The following is a 22,086-nucleotide window of genomic DNA, read 5'->3' as shown; positions in this document are numbered from 1 at the left end:
TGAGTCTGCTCAGTGCTGGTGAAGCTACTGTGACCAGAATTTAGTGGTATTTTGGGCTTACTTTGTTCCCAGGCAGAGGATTACTGACATGGTCAGTGGCCCAAAGCACATGACCTACAAGGAGTACATGAGAGAAGTTGGGCTGTTCAGTCTGAGGATGAGACTACAGGGTGCAGTATGGTAACAACCTGCCTATACCTGAAGGGCAGTTTCAAAAAGCCATGGAGCTGAGCTCATCTTGGTAGTGCAACACTAACAAGGGGCAATGACAACAAATTGTAGCTTGGGAGGATCACAAAACAGCAGTGAAAATCCTGTCACTAGGAGAGGAGCTGTCTAAAGGGACATGACTGACCTGAACCAATACTGATCCTCCTGCTTTGAGCAAAAATATGGACTACAGACCTCCAGCCAACAGTTCCACTTCATTCCAACAGGTCCTCAATTCCAATCCATGACCAAACTAAAAACATTTTAGACCTCACTCAGTGACAGGGAGCTAAAACTGATGCTTGACAGCCAAAGGTAACATAGTTTCTGTGGAAGGGGAAAAAGATGAACCTTTGCAGAAAATGTGTCAAGCTAAAAAAAAAAAAAAAACCCTCTAAAATTATAGAAGGCTAAAAAACCCGCAAAGATCAGGTGGACCAGGATCAAACATGGTACCTAAGTAGGTAGGCACCAGTACTACAACCAGATTACCAGTGTTACAACAACTGATTTTATTCATCAGCAATATTTGTATCTTTAATTCTACAGGATTGTAAGAAAGTGTTGAAAATATTGTGGATCTGATCATGCTTTCAGCAGAAATAATACAAAAATTATTTTAACATAAACAAGATGTCTCTGTTTGCTTTGGTTTAGGACTTTGTTCATCTTTCTATCATTTTCTATTGTTTTGTCCTTTTAACTTCCCATTTTGTTACATCTCCTTCAGAGTTCATCATGACAGATTTTTTCCTACTATGTCCAAAAGAATGAGAAAACTGCTTTCTAATATCTTAATGTTTATATTTTTATGTCTAAATACCTGCAGAAGGGACACAAATGAGGGTGGCAGGGCAAAATGGAAGGAGTTGAAACCCAATGCAGTTCCATCCACATTAGCTACTAAAATACTCTCCAGACCTTGGTGAACCACCAAGCTGCATTCGCAAAATCTAATTCTTCTTTTTTTCTAGGAATCATGGCAGTGATTTAGCATCATCTGAAGTATGCACAATTGTTTGAGTGGGACCCTGGAGAAGAACAAAGCTATCAAGTACAACCATATCTCCTTGTGAGTGGGACACATACAGGGCCGTGGACCATCCTCTTATCAGTGCCAGGCTGAAATTCCCCAACTTATGCCACATCACATGACAAAACAATACTCACAAATTATGTCCTGTGATGATTTACCATTAGTATTGAAGGAAAAACACTTTGCATACCACAGATTCTGTCTAGTATGTGACGTCTCAGTAAAAGGGAAAAGTTGGGAAGAACCGAAAATACAGAAGTGGAACCTTTCAAGGTTCTGGACAAAGGAGTTAAACTCTTGAGCTATTGGAAATTAGCCATGTTTGTTCTCAAAAATCTGATCCCCTTACTTTTTCTTCATGTCTAAATAAAAATATCCTAGAAATTGATGATACAGAAATCACAGTGACTGACTACAAAAAATTAAAGAGTAGATGTTCCAACTTGCAGATTTTTGCAACAACAACAACAAAAATAAATTTTAAAATCTCATCCATTTGAAAAGAGAACTTGGAAGCTGGGTAATCCAAGAAATGTCAAGATATCGTGCAAATTTGTTGTGCAGAACTACTAAAAATTATTTTACATGACAATGTTAAAAAAAAAATCATATGACCTTAACAACAGCAAGGAATTTTTTGACTACCCATGGTAATTAAAAAAAAAAAAAAAAAAAAAAAAAACTTTTAGATATAAGAGGGTTGGGTCTGATTTGAGAGTTTTGTAATATTATATATATAATTTCCTATGCTAACAATTTTATAACCGTTTATCAAAGCAGAACAGTACTTAGATTTAAAAATACATATGGAAAATTCTCCTGTGGCAATAAATAAATTATATGTGGTTCAGAATGAAGTCATATAAGTTCAGAATAAGTCATACAAGAAGGGGCATGCAAAAAAAAAAAAAAAATAACGGTCTCTGCAACATTAAATTATTTTTATAAAATGAAGGCCATTTTCAAAGAAACATTTCCTTGAAGACAGAAAATTCTGCATTGCAGGATCACCTCATATTTCCAATTATTTAAAATAAGACTGCAGTAGCAGAAAAAAAGATTGATGGGAGTCCCTTCCATCATGTCAGCGTGATTAGAAAGATAGAATGGAGTCTACAAAAGGGGTGTATGGTGTGATAAGAAACAGACATGATGAGGTCACTCCTGCCAGAGGAAAACCGCTGCAGCACAGTGGCTTTCAGCACAGCAAGGAACATTCTGCAGTGCTGGCAGGCAAGGAGCAGTGACTCAGCAGCTTCATCTGGGTTTGAGACAGTGCCCACCAAACTTACAGCAAAGCTTTCTATAGCACAGCAAGCACTGACCTTCATTCTTAAATCAACTCCTTAAAAGTTACCAACAGATGTTTTAAACATTGCACTGCATGTATTTCTCAGCAGTCAGACATTACAGATTGCACTGGTCTATAGTCACTGCCAGGAACTTGCTATACCCTTTCTTACTAATGCCTTTTCAAGAAGTTTGAAAATAAGTCTACCATTTGTAGATGACGCATGTGCTAGTCATTGGCAAGCCACCCCTTACTGTATGATTTCTGTTTCATTTCAATAGCTGCACTAACAGAAAACATCTGATCTTTCTCCAGCTAGAGTTCTATCTAGTACAAATGGACAGAAAAACCCCCAAACTATGGCATGTGAAGTGTTTGATTAAAAAAAAATTCTCATTTTTCATCCGATCTATTAAACAAGTTGGATATTTTGATGAAACTATTTATTTTAGATTGGTGCAGTGAGTTTAAATAAATACTCCTACTTTGCACCCCGTATGTGAAACCATTATTAGCAATTTCTAAGCAAAATATCTACATTATCATAGCTTAGTCAAATATTGAAGAACTGAAGTATTATCCCTTTTTCAAGCTGACATGTTTCTAAAAGTCAAATATCAACAGAACGGGATACTTTTGAATAGCAAAAATGAGCAAAATCTTTAAGGGCACAGAGACGGAAACTTATTTTCATCTAATGATTTTGATCTCTCTGTGATTTACTTTATTGTTCAAGTGAGTTCTTTGATGGCATTAAGCAAATTCTAATGGAAAATAGTTTAAAAACCTATAAAAGTTGTTTCTGTTAATTCTTTGCAAATAAGCAGCAAAGCAAGAAGGCAAAAATAAATTACAAGTTTTCAAAATCTCAAATGCTGAAGTAAAATTTCTTCTTTGATCCATCTTTAAGAAAATACTATTTTAAGCTAAGTCCTTGAGGAGACAACTCAACTATAGAGCAGTAACCATTACTCCACAAATTTAAATTGCTGAGAATTACAGAGTTTTTGATTCCAGATGGTACAAATAACAAAATACCAGTACAAAATATGTGACATTTCAAATTATGTAAAAGATTAAACCAAGTGATAAAAATAAACTCTTCAATTGCTCTTTAGGGATTGCAATAGGAGGGACTACAGTGTTGCAAGAGCTGCTGTTGGCATACATTTTTTAATAAGCAATATGTTGAATTACTGGTGGTATTTTCTTTTGGCTTTTGGCGCCAATAAAAGGGCCAGATTTAGAACATCCACTTTAACCTTGAAACATCAAAAGAGCAGAGCCTAAATTTGTAAATTGATTTCAGGACCTCATGTAGGCTCCTAAACACTTCCATTAATGCACACCTAGGTTTTTTCCTCCATTTAGGACACAGATTCATCACGTTATCAAAGCTGGGGTTTTCCCATACTACCTTAAGACATTTTTCCTATTTTAATTTCAGAGTTAATGAAGTACTATCTTTCCACTGAGGAAAATCAACTTTGTAACAAAAATGGTCTAGATTACACATGCCTTAAACATTTTGAGTAGTATTTACTGATCCCTATTTTTGCTGAATACTACATCTAATCATGCTGCAAAGTTTCATACCATTTTCTAGACACTAGTCAAGAGTCCTTTGTATTTTGAGAAAACCAGAATATAAAATAGAAGGAAATACAAGACAAGTAGTTTTAATAACTGTGGAAAACCACAACTTCAAGCACTTCTGCAATTGTCTCTTCATCAGATAGTGGATTATATCCAGCAATATCCTTCCAGATAATCCTAGCTCTTTTCCACCTCTGTATCAGTTCTGTCTTGCTCATAACGCAATTCCATAGGAAAATACAAGCTACAATTTATGCTTCAGAAAACAGAAGGACAGGTGGCACAAAAGAAGAAACATTAGTCACATGTAAGGCTAGTAAGAGGAAGGGAGGAAAAGGGGAAGAAAGCACACAGGTCATCCTCTTCTGGGTAAACAGAGAAGTGAAAAAATCCTCAGAGATGCCCAGATGTGTAAGATCTACATTAGAAGAGACTAGTTAACTAACCTACAAAAAAAGAGAGAGATTCAAACCCCCAAATTTTCTATCCCACAGTCACCTGGCAATGGAAATACATAACTTTCAAGGATTTTCACAGAATTACCCAGGGAGCCAGTGGAACAGACCCTGAAAGAGTAGTCAGCTGCTGCTGACAACCACGGCCTAAGAATGCAAAGCCCTTCTTAACACACAGGAAAAAGCAGAGGCTGTACGTTAAAGAATTGCACATCAAGGGGAATTCTGCAGATTGCAAACCTGAGAGTGGAAGCTGTCTTCTTCCTGCAGGCCCACTGACGGCAAATAAGAACATTTCTAATTAAAACTTTATGTTTTGGAACTTACAATAAGTAAACACTTACCTCAAAATTTTTAGACATCATTGACACAAAGAAATTACTTTACATTTTAGCTGTTGGCAAGATTATACATTCATTGCAGTGAAACAATATGTTGAATTCAGTTAGGCAAGCACAGGAAGGAAACTTTCTCTTTCACTTGTTTACAAAAAGTGCTATAGTGAATGGAGACTGTAAATTGAAATTGAAACTCCTTTAATCACAGGAGTTTTTTCATGCAATTCTCATAAATTTCATGGAGACAATTCATAAGTAAATGCAGCAGAATCTGGCACCTATATAATATTTTGTAATTTAAGAAATTCATTTCACCTTTAAAAATAGCAATTTTGTACAAACACTAGCCAAGTTTCAGACTGCTTTAAATTACTGATTATGGATGTTTGAGCATGCCAGCCTAACAGTAATTTTTTTCAGAAGATTTTTTTGCTTAGTTGGTGTTTTTTTACCTGTTCTTATCCTTGATCTCCATCGTCTCTTTTTCTTTGATGTCTTCTTGATAGGAACATGAAGCAGATATTTGATATATAAATTAGAAAGTTATTTTTTAATCCTTTTTGCTTATCATCTCTTCAGTGGACACCAGAAAGCCCAAGCATATGAAAGTCAATTCAGTATTCACTCCATCACTTTCCTGCCCAAGATGTCTCTGTGCATCACCATTTGCTACTTCAGTTTTCTTTTAAAGCCACATGCTTAATTGTTCACAGAAGTTCATTCTCTTATAATCAAGAACAGATCTCAGAAAGAAAGGAGGTATTGTTCAGTTTCTTTAATATAGCCTGAATTCAGGCTATATTCTTGTGCAATTGATTTCTATTTATCTTCTAGAAAAGGCATGGAATTCTGGAAGCTGCTGTTCCTGTTTGTCTTCATTTTTTTTCTGGAAGCAGGCACAGCTGGAAGAGTATTAGTGCAGCCCAAAGTCTGACATGTCTTCTCAGTCACACCTGCTAGAAGATACTTCTTAACATCAGCTCAGGAGTTCTGGAAGAAGGGACACAAGGGAAAAGGGGAGGGCCATTAATACAGAACAGCGTTGAACCAAAGGGTATGAAAAAGCCATTTCCTTTGAGGGCATAGTTGCAGTTACCAGTATGGAGTGAGTCATAATACTAATTATAAACTGCCTTGTGCGTTGCTGGTAGGCACACGGAGGGAGAGCTGACACAGAGCAGTGAGGTTTCCTGCTTCACCTCCCTCCAGTTTAATGCCATACAGTCAGCACGGTGACATTCAGAGCTGTGAGTATGCTGACTGAATGGGTGTCATGGTTTAATGCCAGCTGGCAACTAAGCACCCAGCAGCTGCTCACTCGCTCCCCAGTGGGATGGAAAGCAGAACCAGGGAAAAAGTTAAAATCTGTGGTTGAAATAAAAACAGCTTAATAATTGAAAATATTATTATAATTAATAACAATGAAGTAATGGTAATGCAAAGAAATACAACAAAAGAGAGACAGAAGAGAGACAGAAATAATACCCAAGAAGGAAAAGTGATGCACAAAACAATTGCTTACCACACACTAACCAATGCCCAGCCCATTCCTGAGCAGAGATACATCCCTCATGGCCAATACATCCTAGTTTATATAATCAGCCTGGTGTTCTATGGTCTGGAACATTCCTTCAGCCCCTTTGGGCTTAGCTGTCCTGGCCCTGTTCTATCCCAGTTTCTTGTGCACCTCCTTGCTGTCAAAGCACAGAAAACTGAAAAACCTCAATTTAAAGTAAGGACTACTGAGCAACAATGGCAACATCAGCAAGTTATCAACATTATTCTCATACTAAATTCAAAACCACAGGTCTGTACCAGCTGCTAGGAAGAAAATTAACTCTATCCCAGCCAAAACCAGTACAAATGGCAACTGTTCTAGGATAATATTCCTCTACACTAGGTATTACAGCCTGGATATAAAACTATGCCATCAAGGAAAGTAACAAGCTGGGCAGAGCATTCATGGAGAAGGATTTTGCCCTTCTATTCAAATGGCTTGCAGCTAGGGAAGAGGCTTACTAACTTGCAGTGACTTTCCACTGAGAGGATTCAAACTCTTCCCAGCTAATCCCCCATCCCAAGGTGTATAGTATAGGTCAACATCTACCCTTTGGGAACTATTTCCACTGAATTTCAGTAGCACCAGAACAGTGTATAAGTGAGGCAAGATGTGTGCTGTCAAGCTGCAGGAAACAACATACAACATTATTACCCAAGGAAGATAAGTTTAAGAGAGCTGGGAGTACTGACAGTGGTGTTCCATTATTGTTCTGCATCTGTTCAAATGTAAATCCTTCTCTGAGCTCCTGACAGTGTTGGCAAGTCATTTCATAATGTGCAGTTGTATATCTCCCTCTTCAAACAGCAATGTGCAGACATTCCTTCCTGACCCAGAAAGGAAAACAACTGTGGCTAAATTGCAAAAGATGAATTAGATGTAAGCATGCTCCTGAAATACAAATCTTGTGAAAGAAAGGGAAGTAGAATCTGTAGCTTGAATATTGGGGTTTTTTAATACTTAAGGATTTTACCTACTCAGTAAAAAAATGTCGAAATGTATGAATCCTGAATGCATGTTTTCTGTGACAATCATTATGAAGAATTTAAGTTAGCATAATATATTGCTAAGTGGTTTCAATATGGATTTTTCTTTCTCTGGATAATGAGCTATAAATCTACCTTATAATCAAAAGAAAATCCACCTTTAAGTCATACTTAAGTAATAGAGACTGAAGCAAAGGGTCATACAAATCCAGTCCCATTTTCTCAGATGTGAATGATTTCAAAAAGAGCAAAACTATTGCAACCCAGCTGCATAATGGGTTGCAGTTGGAGGGGAGTGCTAAGGGAAGGCTTTTTGGCTACAGTGGAAAGCCAGGCTCAAGAGGCCCAGACACTGTGTGTGCAGCCATGGCTGGAAGATAAGGGTAACTTATACCAGTTCCTGTAAAATGCCATTAGAAAAATCACACATGAAAAGTATTTCAAGTCAGTTGAGCAGCTTCAATTGCCTTGTGTGGGTCTCAGATTCAGTCAAAGAAAGAAACTGAGAATTTCTAGACAGGCAGAAGCCTGGGAAAGATCTGGAGAAGAATATAAATAATTCTCTATTTCTCTTGTTATTCACATTGTTTATAGTTAGGTTCTATCACTGTACATCAAGCACTTTGCACCAATGGTGTGGGTTGTTTTCATTTCAGGACCAATGAAGTTGGTCCTCAAGAAGCTCTGTATAAAAGATCGGTGTATTTTGAATAAATCGGAGTTTTACTCTCAGCAGCCTTCTGGTCAGAGTCTTCTCATTCCCATCCCGCCTCAACAGCGACAGCCTTGAGGAACGATAAAGGGAAAATACATTATAATAAAAAGTAATAGAAAGCTAATTATGACTTTAAGAGGCAGCGTCTCCATAATTAGTGAGTGACACACTTTCTCAGACTCCATTCTATTTCTAGACTTGGTCTCTGAAAGATTGTCCTTTATTATGTTGCCCCCTTGATATGTTACTTTTCTTGGTACTGACACATGCTAGGAAAACAGAAATATCTTCTAGGATTTTTGACAATGACACCTTGTTCAGAAAATTGGGAGGTCCAAATTACCTAAAACCAGCCTAAAATTATTTATACAATAAATAGTTTGCTTAGCAGAAAAGCATGTTCTAGCACAGTGTGAACTGACATCTCTACCCCAGCAAATAATTCCAATAGTCCTCGAAGGTGCTTGGTCTTGCCAGCACAGATGTGACCAAAAGTTTGGTACCAGATCACATTACAATCCTAGAAAGATTTCAACACCGTCATGTCTTATGTTGTCTCCCATGGAAAGAAAGAGAGCCAATTTGGCTGTCAGATACCAGATACAGATTTATCCTGGCGCACTTAACTTACTGACCTTACAATTCCTTGGTGCCTGAGCTGGTCATACAGGTTACCTTATACTTTTATATGATACTGAGCTGCAGCATCTGAGAACATTTTCTAATTGAATTTATTGCTATAGCCAACCATAAATCTCTCCTGGAGGAAAAAAAAGCCAGTTATAATCAATGCCTATGCCAATTTTCTGCTGTGAAATTTACTACCTTTTAGGATAAAACACTTTTGCTGGAGGACTTTACTTGTATCTTTAATTGAATTTTGGGGGAAGAGGTTTAGCAGTCAAAGTGCAAAAACAATCAACTTTGTGGATGTCTGTGATTAGTTGTAGGTAGGAACCACAGGTACAGCTACACAAATACCTCATTTTGCCTGCAAACCAGGTAGGTGTGTATATATATATATATATATATATATATATACACTGCTACAGAAATTTTTGTTTTAAAAACCATTGTCTGATTGTCTATCTGTTCATTCCTTCTACATACTAATTAATATTAGGATCAGTCTAAATGAAATACACTGAGTTTCTTTACACAGTGATAATGTCTAAACCAGAATTGTTATGTCCGTCCAGCAGCATGGGAAAAAAATACAAGAATGATCAGAATTACTGAACACTATCCAAAGTTTTGAGTAGGAAATCTGTGGAAAAAATACTGCAATAGCTAAAGCTTAATACATGTTTTAGACAGTCTAAAAGCGCAAATAGTTCCTGTCAACACACAATTTACAATAGCTGAGTTCAAAATGCACTTCTATCAAATTAAATTCAAGGCCATCACACAACTGCAGATACCACACAAATGTAAAAACTTCTCAGAGATACCTGTTCTGCAGAAATTTGAGACAGACCTGATACAGTGAAATACAATAATGTGACAGCAAGCTATAAAAGCTGGAAATAAAGTAGATATGTCCTTAGTATGTTAATTGCCTAGACAGTTTTAGTGTAGCAGCTTCAACTGAAATGAGTAATCTACGCCATTAGCAGATAGAAATCAGTGCCATCAGTAAAATATATGGCTCTGCATTTATATTGTTGTGAATTACAGGAGCTTTCATGCTCTATCACATAAGATTTTAAGATTAAAACTATACTGAAAAACATTCCAAAATGCCAATACTTTAAGAATAGACTTGATAATATTAATGCTACAATTTCTATCTCATTAATGGTATTCATATTAAAATCAGTAAAAATGCTGTATCCTTGTTGATTTTTATATAGAGAAGAGAGTGATGGCAGCTGCAACAAAGTTATTCTTTTTCTAGATTGTAATGATTTTGCATTTGCACAGGAGGCATTATTGTTTTTTGATGAGACACCACAAACATACCTACAAGGATAAAAATATTTAAGAGATGAAAATCAGAACAAATGCAGCAGTCAGTGCAATACTTGCACAAGCAAGTATTGCTTGTGCCTATCCTTTCCAAGGCCACACCAGCACCATGAAGACCAGCAGCTATTCCTCTTACAATGGTCATGAGCTGTCAATGAGCTCTCACAGCCCAGAAAGCCAATGGTGTCCTGGGCTGCCTCCACTGGTGGGCAGCAGGTCCAGGGAGGGGATTCTGCCCCTCTGCTCTGCTCAGACCCCACCTGCAGGGCTGCATCAGCTCTGGGGTCACAGCACAAGGAGGACAGGGACCTGTTGGAGTGAGTACAGTGGAGGCCAGCAAGATGATTAGAGGGATGGTGCACCTCCCTGCAAAGAAAGGCTGAGAGCATTGGGATTGCTCAGCCTTGAAGAGGGAAGTCTTCATGGAGTCCTAATTGTGGCCTGAAGGAAACCATAAAGAAAGGTGGAGAGAGGCTTTTACAAGAGCCTGTAGAGATAGGGCAAGAGGGAATGGATTCAAACTGAAAGGTAGCTTTAGATAAGAACTTCTGAAGAGATTTCTTCATTGTGAGGGTGGTGAGGCACAGAAACAGGCTGCCCATGGAAACCGTGGATTCTCCATCTCTGGATGCATTCAAGGCAATATTGGATAGGGTTCTGAGCAACTTGGTCTAGTGGAAGGTGTCCCTGACCATGGCAGGAGGTTGGAACTGTATGATCTTAAAGGTCCCTTTCAACCCAGCACATTCTGTGGTTCTATGACTTTCAGCAAGGTTTTGTAGCTCCCTCAAGATGAGTGAAGACCCTATCCTGCTCTTTGCCTCACAGCATGGCAGTCATCTGACCATCCCTGAAATTTATTCATTGTGAAAACTTCTTTATTATTAAAGGAAAGATCACAGCCGCCAGCAGCAATCAGTGAAGGCATAAAGGTGAGTAGTAGTTCTGGTGTGGATGCATTTGCAGCACATACTGGAAAAGATTTCAGAGTTGCCTAAACAAACAGAGCAGCCACTAGCAATCCAGCACTGCAGCAAGCAGAGCTGACAGCCCAGTTGTTCTGAAGATTAATCCAGTATCTCTTCCCAGCTCAATGCTGCCTGGATAGAGGAACAATAACACAATTCTTAAAATGCAAATGTGCTTAACACAAGACCTGCTGTACTTCACTTACAGAAAAGGTGACTCAAGAAGTATGATTACATGCAACATTAGGAAAACTATAAAAATTATTTGGAACAGTATGTTTGATTCAAACTTGGAAAAAGTTTGGTTCTATGGTATTCAAATGACTTCACAGTAACCATCTGGGACTCTGTGGTTGAATTATGCATAAAGAATCCTTTTATCAAATTCTGATGAAGTAAACTCAGATACCAAATGACAATGTCTCGAAGTGATTTCTCAACAATGCATAGCAGCTGGAGGAAAAGTCTTAAAAAACCCCACAAAACTTGGAGAAAGAGCCATATGGTTAAGACCTCACTGCTGTTTTACAGAAATGTGGTGATTTTAAGACCTTTCCTATGAAATTTAAAGCAATGGCTGCCATAAAAAAAGGACAAGCAGAAGGAGAACTATTTGTGTTTAATGTTGGTTCTGAATCTTTTAGTGGGCTTTCCAATGAAAAGGGAAACTGACTCTGCCTATGAACCATAATACAGAAGCCTAAAGAGCATTGCAGTCACAAAGATATGAACAATGGGCTATTAAGCTGAGGAAAAAATAGCATATGAATTACGACTTGACTGCAGAATATAATGCCTTTAGAGAAACACAGGTTCATAGATAAGCTTTTCTTGTTCTAAAGCAGGGTACACTAAGTCTGAACTGAACACTAATTTCTAGTGTCTGAAACAGTCTGGACCATCCACCATAGCAACACAATGTTCTGTGCAGACTGGCCAGTGCAAGAGTTTATGAATTTTCTATCAGCAGGGGGTCGGTCTCAAAATCCCTGATGAGAAACCAGGTGAAGAACAAGATAAGAACTGAGCCCTTATACAAAAAATACTAAAAATTCAGAACAATTGCATAGTTTTTGCTGAACTCAGTCTCTGTAAGTGATACGGAGCTGGAAGGAAAAGTAGTTGGTCAAGTGCTCTGAAAATACAATTCCATAGAAAGGAAGGAAGGGAACTGAGTAGTTTTGCAGATTTCCTTCTCGGTCTCTTTTTTTTTTTTTTTTTTAATATAGATTTTGTTAGGATTTAGCTAAAAGAAATCTCCTTCAAGCACTTTTCTTCAAGAGTAACCTGGAAAAGTTACACCTTAATTTTTTTTTTTTTTTTCCGCAACATTACTAGTGGCTGAAATATCAGGAAAACCAAACACCCTTCTTGGTTACTTAAGGGCACTGTACTATGCTGTACTCAGAAAACCATTATAAGAGATACATGAAGTCTCAGAGTGCATCTGAAGTACACTTTGCAGATAAACACTTAAATTGAAACAGTAACTGAAATTATTCCAAAGATGAACTTAGAATAGTGATATACTATAAGGTCAGTTATGCCCTAAAGCTGAATACCCAGTCTTGGTATCTAAATTCCCTATGCATTGCCTCCTGCACTATAAGCTAACAGGCAGCCCAGGCTTAGGTATAATGAACTATACCAAATAAGAATACTTGATTTAGTTTGTTTAGATGTACAAAAATAGCTATTTGTTTACATTCAAGTGTTTAAAGCAGAAAAAAATTCACTAAGGAAATTTTCTTACCTACTGAGTAAGTCAAACTCCAAGTAGTTATAACAAGTAATATGCATATATGGTAAGTTATCCTTTCACACATTATGTCTAAAAATTATTTTTGTTTTTACCCTTAAGTGAAGGGTTTTGCTATGTCCAAACACTGTTAGTGATGTAACTTCAGCATTTCAATGACAGGTAGATGGGTTCAGATCTTGAAAAAAATTATCTTCAATGAAAAAATGAATTTAAGTTTGTCTTAGGCATTAGTGTTCCCTGAATGCTATCAATATGATAGGTGGCCTCACTGCTTTCTCTGGCCTAGCATCTTCCCCTTTGGTTGCTTTGCAGCACAGATGGCCAGGAAGTAAGTATGCCTGGTGATAAGAGTAGTTGTGTTTTTAGTTGAACTTTCTGTCTTCTAAGTACAGTTCAGTGTCTTTTTTTTTTTTTTTTTTTTTTTTTTTTTTTTTCCTGCTTTTACCAAATGAGTGTCTATTATTATATGGAAGGTTCTCCTTTTGTTTACAGTTATTTGGATTCAGGGAATATTGATAGCCACAAAGCACTAACCTTTATCAGATATATGTAAATGTGATTGATTGATTGATTGATTGATTGTATGAATGTGTTTTGCAGTATTTCATTTATTAAAGTTTGGAAATGGAAATTCTTAGACTATAGCTCAGAAATCTACATCTGACAGACAAAAGCCTGATGAGAGAATTTCAAGTCTACAGTTACAGTATATTACCAATATTTTCATGGAGGAAAAAGTATTAACAACTCTCAAAGGAGCATTTATGAAGGCAAACCTTCTCCTAATACTTCTCCTGCCCTCTATTCTTGTGAAGAGAGCCTTTCTTTACATGGGGTTACTGGAAAGCTTATGATGAGGTAATCTTAATGACATCATGAGCCTGCCAAGTCAGTCTGTCCTTTGGGAGGGATGGGAGATGCAGACAGCCCCAGTTAGAGGGATCTCCAGGTGAGACAAACATGCATTGCTGACATAAATACATCTGATGAAACTGAGCTCTGATTCATCTCATCAGAACAGCAGTTTTGGACTGCAGGCTGTGTGCAGTGCACTTGTTCACTGAACAGTGCATTTCCTACCCTGCAGTAGCTTCCAAATGATTTCTGAATTCAATTTGAGATATGGCCTTTTTACTTAGAAAGCCACATTCAGAAACTATTATAGAGCAAGGTAGCAAAGTCAAGTAGCATTCCCTGATATTTTTCACATTCAACATGGGAGCCAAGATGATATGACTAATAGGAAAAAAGGTGCAGAAACTGAAATTCCCTAACCTGAGGTAGGAATTAAAATTAATTCACTCTAATTGGAAGTAATTAGATCATTTCTGAAATTGCCATTTTTGTAGGAAATATTTTTAATGAATCAGAGAAAAGTACTATATACTGGGAAAAAGTGTTCTGGGCAGTTACAGATCTTTGTGCCTCATGAGTAGTGCACTCATGCATCTCAGATCTGCTAAATGTAGGCTATAAACCAAAAATTAATGGATACATTAAGGACAAAATGCCTTAGTGTGCTCTCCTGAAACAGAAACTCACTGTTGTTCAGTCAGCTAGCAGAGAATTTCAATGTTGATGTTGGTGATTTTGTTCTGTTTGCTTGTACCCAAGCACACCACAAGACTGTCCAGCTAAAGGTAGAAGAGCAAATCACATCAGTTTTGCCTTGCACCAGACTTACCACAGTAATCTCTGACTAAGGCTGGGAGCAAAATCTTTTGTAACAACTGTTTGTTTCATACACTAGCACTGCAGTGTCAAATAGAGAATAAGGGCCCCCAATCTGCAGCTATTAGAAGGAATCGCATAATTCAGAACCTACAGATACATCACAGCAACCTGAACAAATAGACCAGACCTGTGCAGAGAGAAGAGAAAACCAAACATTAATTTGGATCAGACTGATCCTGACCTATGGAAAAGTATATTAATACTCCCTTTTTTGCCCAGCTGGGGATGCTGTTTGATGTACCCTGGGATGGGTTTTACCTTCCTGGCTGCCAGGGCTCACTGCTGACTCCCACTGAGCTGCTGCCTACCATGAACCCCAGATCCCTCTCTGCTGGGCTGCTCTCCAGCTGCTCCTCTCAGGGTTTGTGCATGTGCCTGGCATTACTTGGTCCTGGGTGCAGGAACTGGCATATCAGATACACACAATGCCCAAGGTCAGAACCAGGCTAGATCTGGGCCATGCATCCAGTAGGTAGTCCTGCTCCCCGGTCTCTGTGCCTCCTATGACATCCCAGTGATCTTGAGAGATTTGCAAGAACTTTGAAGAAACAGGGTTTGTTTAAGGTCAAAAGGCCTGAAATAGTGATGGCTACATTGTTCCTAGCACAGACTTACCCCTGCATGTGTCCATGACTGGTGTTAAGGAGAGAGGCAGGTCCATGAGTAAGAAGTGGGGAATGTTTTGCAGGCTATATTCTTTCTCCAAAACAATTCCACATGGTAACCAGCCAAACTTCCCTGCAAAGGACAGAGAGCTGTGTGAGAAACAGACGCAAGAGTGAGATCAGCTCTCATGGGTTCTGTTCATATACCTGGCAAAGAGTATTCAGACCAACAGAAATATTTCTGAAGTGTGTGTTGCATGGCTATTTTTTTTTTTTTTAGTTACTGATGTTAATTTTTAAAAATCCTTTTTCTCTACACTTCCTCCAATTTTTAAATTAAAAAAAAAAAAAAAACAAACAACCAAAAAATCCAAAACAAAAAAAAACCCCAGGATGACATTTTTATGATCACTGTGTACTTGTACAAGTATGGATAGGGTTTAACAGACATGACCAGAAGTGTTTTTTTCCTCTATGTCATTTGTCAGCCCCAATTGATGACAAATGGCATGGCATTTTCTGTCTATGACTAGTATGCTTTTAAGCAGGGAATGCATCTGTATTAATTTCTACTTCATAAGTGGGGGGAGCTTGTCTATACAGCGGGACACATTATGGTGAAAACTTTCAACTAGGAATGCCAAATGTTGCAGCAGCAAGGAGATGAACACAGATCTGGCTTGATACAGCATACCAAGAGAGTGCAGAGGAAATATTTTAAAAGCTGAGACTACCCAAATAATTTACAGATGCTGCCAAGTGTGAAAAGCACTAAAATGTCACCTGTTTATGTAGCAGGTGCCATTCATGACAGCAACTGTTGTCGAAAAACATCCTTAAAACTCTGCCTAGATTTGCTGTGCCCATGACTTGCCATCACATCCTTCTCTTCCATTGCTTCACAATATACCCAAGTCTACATAGTACGTTCTAGAGGGATATTTTAATACCCTTTTTTCTTCCCCCTATCAAAAATACTAAAAAGGTGGCCTAACACTGAAAGAAAATGACTGAGGGTCTGAACATGAACTTTTCAACACATCAAACAGCTCTAGCATTATTCATAGAGAGCTATATTAAGCATCATGTGCTGCATAAATAAATAAAGATGCATTCATGAGTGTATGCAGAGTGTTTTGAACTACTTGATTAAAGTGCACCTTATTAGTGAAAATTATGATTAATGATGAGCTTATAACAACAAAGCTCTCTTTGCAACACTACAATAAAAAGAAAGAAATGAGAAGCACACTTTTGATTGCAGTTGCTATGCTAATAATTAATAAATGAAGCCATGCTGAAAGGGTATGTGAAAGATTTTTATATTATAGAGTTTTGGTTGCCCAAAAAACCACTGCAGTTTTTTCTATTATTTTTGGCATTTTTTAAGAAACAGTAAGATTTCATTGCTACTTGGATTTTACAACATGATGAGATGCCAAAGATGCCAAGATAAAGGGTCAGGCAGGATAAATGCACTTAAGGGAGTCTAAGCAATTTTGTTGCTCCATTATGTTCCACAAATTAAGCTGGTAGCTTTTCCATCCAGCCATAACATTAATCCATCAGCTGAAGATGGAACAGTGTCCTTCTCATTTATTATTTATAAGACAGGGCATGCACAACTTATCTGACATCATCCTTATCTGACATCACAGCTAATGAGAAACTGCAATAAATCCATCTTTATGCATATATCACAGAAGATATGAAAAATCTCATATCTAATGATCTATTTTTCTGCAGTAGTGAACAGCTTGCTAACCTACACAACTAAATAGATTATTGTATGATTGTGTATGTCCCAAAGGGATGAGCTTTCCACACCACTAAAGCTGTTTCAGAGATGTCCCTGTGTCCATATATGTACACTGCATAAACATCAAATAACAAGCATGAGTCAAAGCGATATTTTTACAGGAGTACCAAAACAGGAGTAACCAAAACAAACCAGAAATCAATTTAAACAATTTAAGTTCTTCAGCTCTTAAATCTACTTTACTGTGGTGGGTCAACAGCATTAGGCTGAGATTCTAACTAGCACAGGGTGGGGAAATACAAGCCAATGCAGGGAAGTATTTTCAACACCAGTCCAATATGAGCATGAAAGTAGTGAGCTTAAAAATGCTGGCAACTGGAATGAAGCTCTACATCACTCTATAGTGCAAAAATCATCCTCCAGTGCACATCTTGCTCTCTCTCTTACCCATGAAGAGACAGAGAGACTAGACAGAGATCCTGGCTCATAACATGCAGGCAGGAGCTTGGCTGCACCTCTGAGCACAGAGAGCTAAGGACTTGAGCAGTATTTAGTTCCCTACCTCTTATTTAGCAGTGCATCTGTGACCTGGAGAGTTGGAGAAATGCAAGGTGCTGCCAGAGGATTAGGACAGGCTGGGACTGGCACTGCTGTTACAAAAAACCATCATGGCAGCTGGTCAGCAGTGGTGATTTGTGTAGGGATTGTCCTGGTATGGAGAAAAAGAACAGTATGTAGAGAGAAATTTGAGAAGGAAGGGGAAGGTTTACAGGAGACATTTTTTGGGGAAAGTGCAGGTACAAACAAGGATTGAGGGCACAATCCTGAAGTTTCCCTTCTCTCCCAGCAGGTCTCCAGACATCGGACATTAGCAATTTCTTTCATAGTGTGAATGATTTTATGGGACAGGATTTGAAAACAGCTGGTGTTTTCTTGTAAAGCACATCAGACCACTCTGAAGCAACTATCACATTTCCCAAGATCTCAGCTTACGTCATTTAAAATCAGACAATAACTTGGTTGTTACCTCTGCAGAGCTCCACATTTCACCATATATAACTAACAAAGAGATAAGTAAATCAGCCTGTCTTAAAATGAAAAAAAAGTACAGGCTGATCCTTTTGCTTCACCAAAGCTACAACTCTGTTGTGATTTAATTCCAGCCAGCAGCTAAGCACCACTCAGATGCTTTGCTCACCCATCTTCCCCCAGTGGGATGAGGAGGAGAATCAGAAAGAGGTGAAACCCATTGGTTGAGATGAGAATAGGTTAGAAAATGTAATTAAACAACAATAACAATAATAATTGTCATGCAAAGGAATAAAACAAAAAGAGAGACAGAAACCCAAGTGATACAAGTGATGCACAGCACAGCTGCTGACCAATGCCCAGCCCATCCCTGGGCAGTAACCAGCCCCTCCAACCAGCTTATATACTGCACATGACATTCTATGGTATGGAATACCCTTTGGCTAGTTTAGCTCAGCTGTCCTTGCTGTGCTGCCTTCCAACTTCCAGTGTCTCTCCTTGTTGGCAGAGCAAGGGAAACTGAAATGTCCTTGATCTAGAGCAGGCACTACTTAGCAACAACTATATCAGTGTGTTATCAACATCATTCTCATACTAAATCCAAAACACAGCACTGTGCCAGCTGCCAGGAAGAATATTAACTCTATCCCTGACAAAACAGCAATTTAAATAGTAACACTGTTGTTTCTTTTCTCATGGGAGACCAGAATGCTAAAGCTCTGACCTTTGCTATTTTCTACCAGCTGTCAGATCTGAAATACGTGGTGATTGGTATATGCAGCCAGCTGTAAAATGCTCCTGTAAAAAAAAGAGAAACCAAACCTTACCACTGAGAGGGGCCTGAGGCACATTCATGCCCTCCTGTGAGGTCACCAAAGGAGATCAAAACACCTGCCCCATCCTCTCATGAGTGTAACCATTACCTGTCAGAAATAATGCCTTATTTTTAGCTGCACTATTTTTTTGCACATAAACACATTTAGATCTTCATGGACAATGTGAAACCTTACTTTCTCACAGTTCTGGCATACCTCTATCACAACATCTTGCTAAAGGTTCTAAACAATGACCATCTTCTGTTAAGCTGATCAAAAAGAAGACAAAAAAATGCAAATTAACTATATCACTCTATTTATAGATTTAGCTCAAGACTGCTAAGTGCACATATATCCATTAAATACACACTTAGAAGAAAAATGTCAACCTACTATACCAAATAATTGTGTGAGTTGTTATATTTCTTAGCTGAGGCAGAAATAATTGCTAAATAATTGTGTATATAACAAAAAATATTGCTGAGTGAATTAACACTTTTTTCAAAAAAGAGTAGATCTTCTAAAAGATCAAATATTTCAAAATCTGACATGCATGCTTTCAATTCTGTGGTATTCCAAGTGTTATTGCATACTAAGCAAGTAGACACTGTTTAAATTCTTCAATAAAATTCTTTTTTGCCTTACAAAGCTTACACTTGTCTATATTTTAAAATAAAAACTAATACAGTATTTTAGAAACTCCACATTTGAGAGTAAAATTCAAGGGCCCCCAAAAATTTGAAGTCAATGATCATGGGCTAGTTTTAGATATATGATATATCAGTTTTTTCTGGAAGGGCTGCTGTGCTTCCCTTAACAGAAAAAAAAAAATATGGTCCAAACCTGAGCATCTTAGGTCCTCTGCATTATACTTTATAAATTTGTGCCTATTGCCTTGGAGGTCATAAAAAAAATCACATCTAAGAAACAGGAAAACAATCAAGAAAGTGTGACAGAGAAACAAAATGTTTTTGAATTGGCCCCAGAAACACCAAATTCACCCCAGTGTACTTCTGCTGAAAACAATGGAAGTACACAGGAGCTGAATTTTTCCCACTGTCTTTGCACAACAGTAAGCAGCCTGTAAAACTATTTTATCCAATAGTCCTGCACATTTTTAGTAGGTGAACAGACCTTTGCTATGTGGGACTGAGGAGTTTTTAAATATTTTGTTATTCTTGCAAATGATTACTTAATCTTTGAAAACCCTCTTTCCAACCAGAAATTCTGTTCAGTGTTGAGAAGGTGACAATCCTGACACACGGGAGGAAGCAACAAGGATGAACACTGACAACACCAAGCTTCAACATTCACGACCACTGCCAGAACGCTCCCTAGGCAACAGTAATTTGCTATAAGCTTATTAAGGGATAAATTTAGCTTCTTATAATTCAGTTTCTGATAGCAAGCAGTAAGAAGTTGTTTTGCAAATAGACAGCTGATGGAGCTCTTACACCTCTGGGAATACAAGGTGATGGTAAAAACTTCCCTGTGGGCTCCTTGGTGTGGGGGAAGATCTGCCTTAAATCCCCACAAAGGAGATCATTGTGATGGGGCAGAAATGCCCTTGCAACCCTCAACCTCAGGAGCTGCAGCTCTGCCAGGTCCCAAAAGAGATGCATGAAAGGAGGCTCCTCCTTGCAAGAACTGCCCACCCTCCTTAACAGGCCCACACAGGCTGCCTGTCACCATCACCCCACTGTCACCTTCACTACACCGAGGGACATCTCCCAGCTCTTTCTGCAGGAGCTACATTAAACACCAAGGTGCAGCCACAGAGGACATCAAATAGGTAGATTATATTGTCTGGCTTAGAGCAAATCACTAGAGCTTTATACAGTACTTAGACAGATGAAAGCAAAATTAATATTCTTATGAAATAACAAGGAAATACTCACTACTTGTGTTTTTTCACTCTGCTGATAGGTGTAGTTTTAGCTACAATAAAAAATTTTGTCTGATTACAAAAAAAAAAAATTGCTGAGAAATGCAGTGCAGTAAACTTGCCCTAGCTCTGTTTTTTCTCTTGAAGCTAGATCATTACTAGATCATTAGGGCATATGCGGAATAAAAAGCAGTAAATCAGTTGTCAAAGAGAACAGATTGAATTTCTGTAAGAAAAAGGCTTACATTTAAAAATGTATACATCTACTTCAGCTAGCAACAGCCCAAAGATAGGAAAGTGTACATTCCTTCAAGTAATAAATCATACTTGGCAGTCTCTTCGGAAGAGCTATGTTAAGAACTAGTCTCCTGATAGTAACACATGAAGCCATTGAAATTTCATAGGCTTTCTACAGCTGCATACATGAGAAAAAATTAAAATAAAGCACTTGGCATGAAGTAAGTTTGTATAACAAATCATTCTAGAGAGTGTGAAAAAATGCATTGTGCATCCCTGTGCTTGAAGGCAGAGCTGAAATTCAGTAAGAGGCCTTTGCACAGGGAGGGTGGTGCTGCAGCAATCCGCTAGCACATCTATAGAGCAGAGCCCAGATAAGCCATTCAGGAAAGAAGAATAAGCTCATGTACACAGTTCTACTCTTCACCCACCCTACCAACACACTGCAGCCTGTGAGTCACTCAAAAATCCTGTAGAGACAGACACAATACAGTTATTTGCTAAATACACTATGAAACGAGTCACAGTTAATATTTTCTCCAGCTGTAAGTGCTAAAATCATCAGGATACCCATAAAACATCTCCCACAAACAACTGCAGTGACCACGGGATCTGTTGAGCTCGTACTTACATCGCGGCATCAGCCGGGACAAAGCTCGGCATTTAACTATTTCTTCGTAAGCCGCTTCCCCATGCTTGTCTGCTCATTGTGCCTTTCCTTCCATTGATTGCTTGTGTTTGCCAGCATCTGGACTGCAAAATGATCCTTTGCCCCCTCTTTTGCAAAATCAGCAGGCTGCGGAGGGATGCGTGACCGCTACTGCAGCCGATGTATCCGAACAGCCCAATGCAGCAGAGGCTTTAGCTCCCCCTTCCCAGCCTGGGCTTTTTCTTTCTTTGTCTGTGTGGGGTTTTTTTTAAAGAGATATGGTCCTGACTAACCTCAGGTTTCAGGAGCACAATACAAGCTCCAGGAACAGGCCAGTCAAACAGATGTGGAAGGATACCAAAACAGAAGGCCAAAATAATACAATTTTAAGAGTTGTTACTCAAGGTGTAACATGCATTTGAACTGTTTCCTGTAACAGATCAAATTTTTTGATTATTTCTCTTTAATTCAATTTTTTCTTGACATTAAT

General features: G+C 38.3%; 1 protein-coding gene across 5 annotated transcripts in view; it reads right to left on the bottom strand.

Annotated features, from left to right (window-relative positions):
• SACS (sacsin molecular chaperone) overlaps positions 1-21,822 on the bottom strand; it is a 58,450-nt gene extending 36,628 nt beyond the window's left edge. Inside the window, exons 1-5 of one of the 5 annotated variants that reach the window (XM_021530628.2) lie at positions 21,579-21,822; positions 20,724-20,763; positions 17,544-17,690; positions 15,233-15,355; positions 5,379-5,916 (exon numbers count right to left, since the gene is read on the bottom strand). In XM_021530628.2, coding sequence (XP_021386303.2) covers positions 5,379-5,401 — 23 coding nt within the window. In that variant the 5' untranslated portion in view covers positions 5,402-5,916; positions 15,233-15,355; positions 17,544-17,690; positions 20,724-20,763; positions 21,579-21,822. Of the gene's footprint in view, positions 1-5,378; positions 5,917-15,232; positions 15,356-17,543; positions 17,691-18,734; positions 18,809-18,837; positions 18,934-20,723; positions 20,764-21,578 lie in introns of those variants that run through there. The other 4 variants (XM_021530626.2, XM_021530625.2, XM_021530627.2 and 1 more) reach the window with 4 other exon arrangements.
• Between the last annotated feature and the right edge of the window lie 264 nt (positions 21,823-22,086).

The sequence above is a fragment of the Lonchura striata genome, chromosome 2 (assembly GCF_046129695.1).
Source record: "Lonchura striata isolate bLonStr1 chromosome 2, bLonStr1.mat, whole genome shotgun sequence".
Taxonomy (NCBI): domain Eukaryota; kingdom Metazoa; phylum Chordata; class Aves; order Passeriformes; family Estrildidae; genus Lonchura; species Lonchura striata.
The sequence above is the reverse complement of the archived record's forward strand: the minus strand, read 5'-3'. Positions and strand labels throughout refer to the sequence as shown.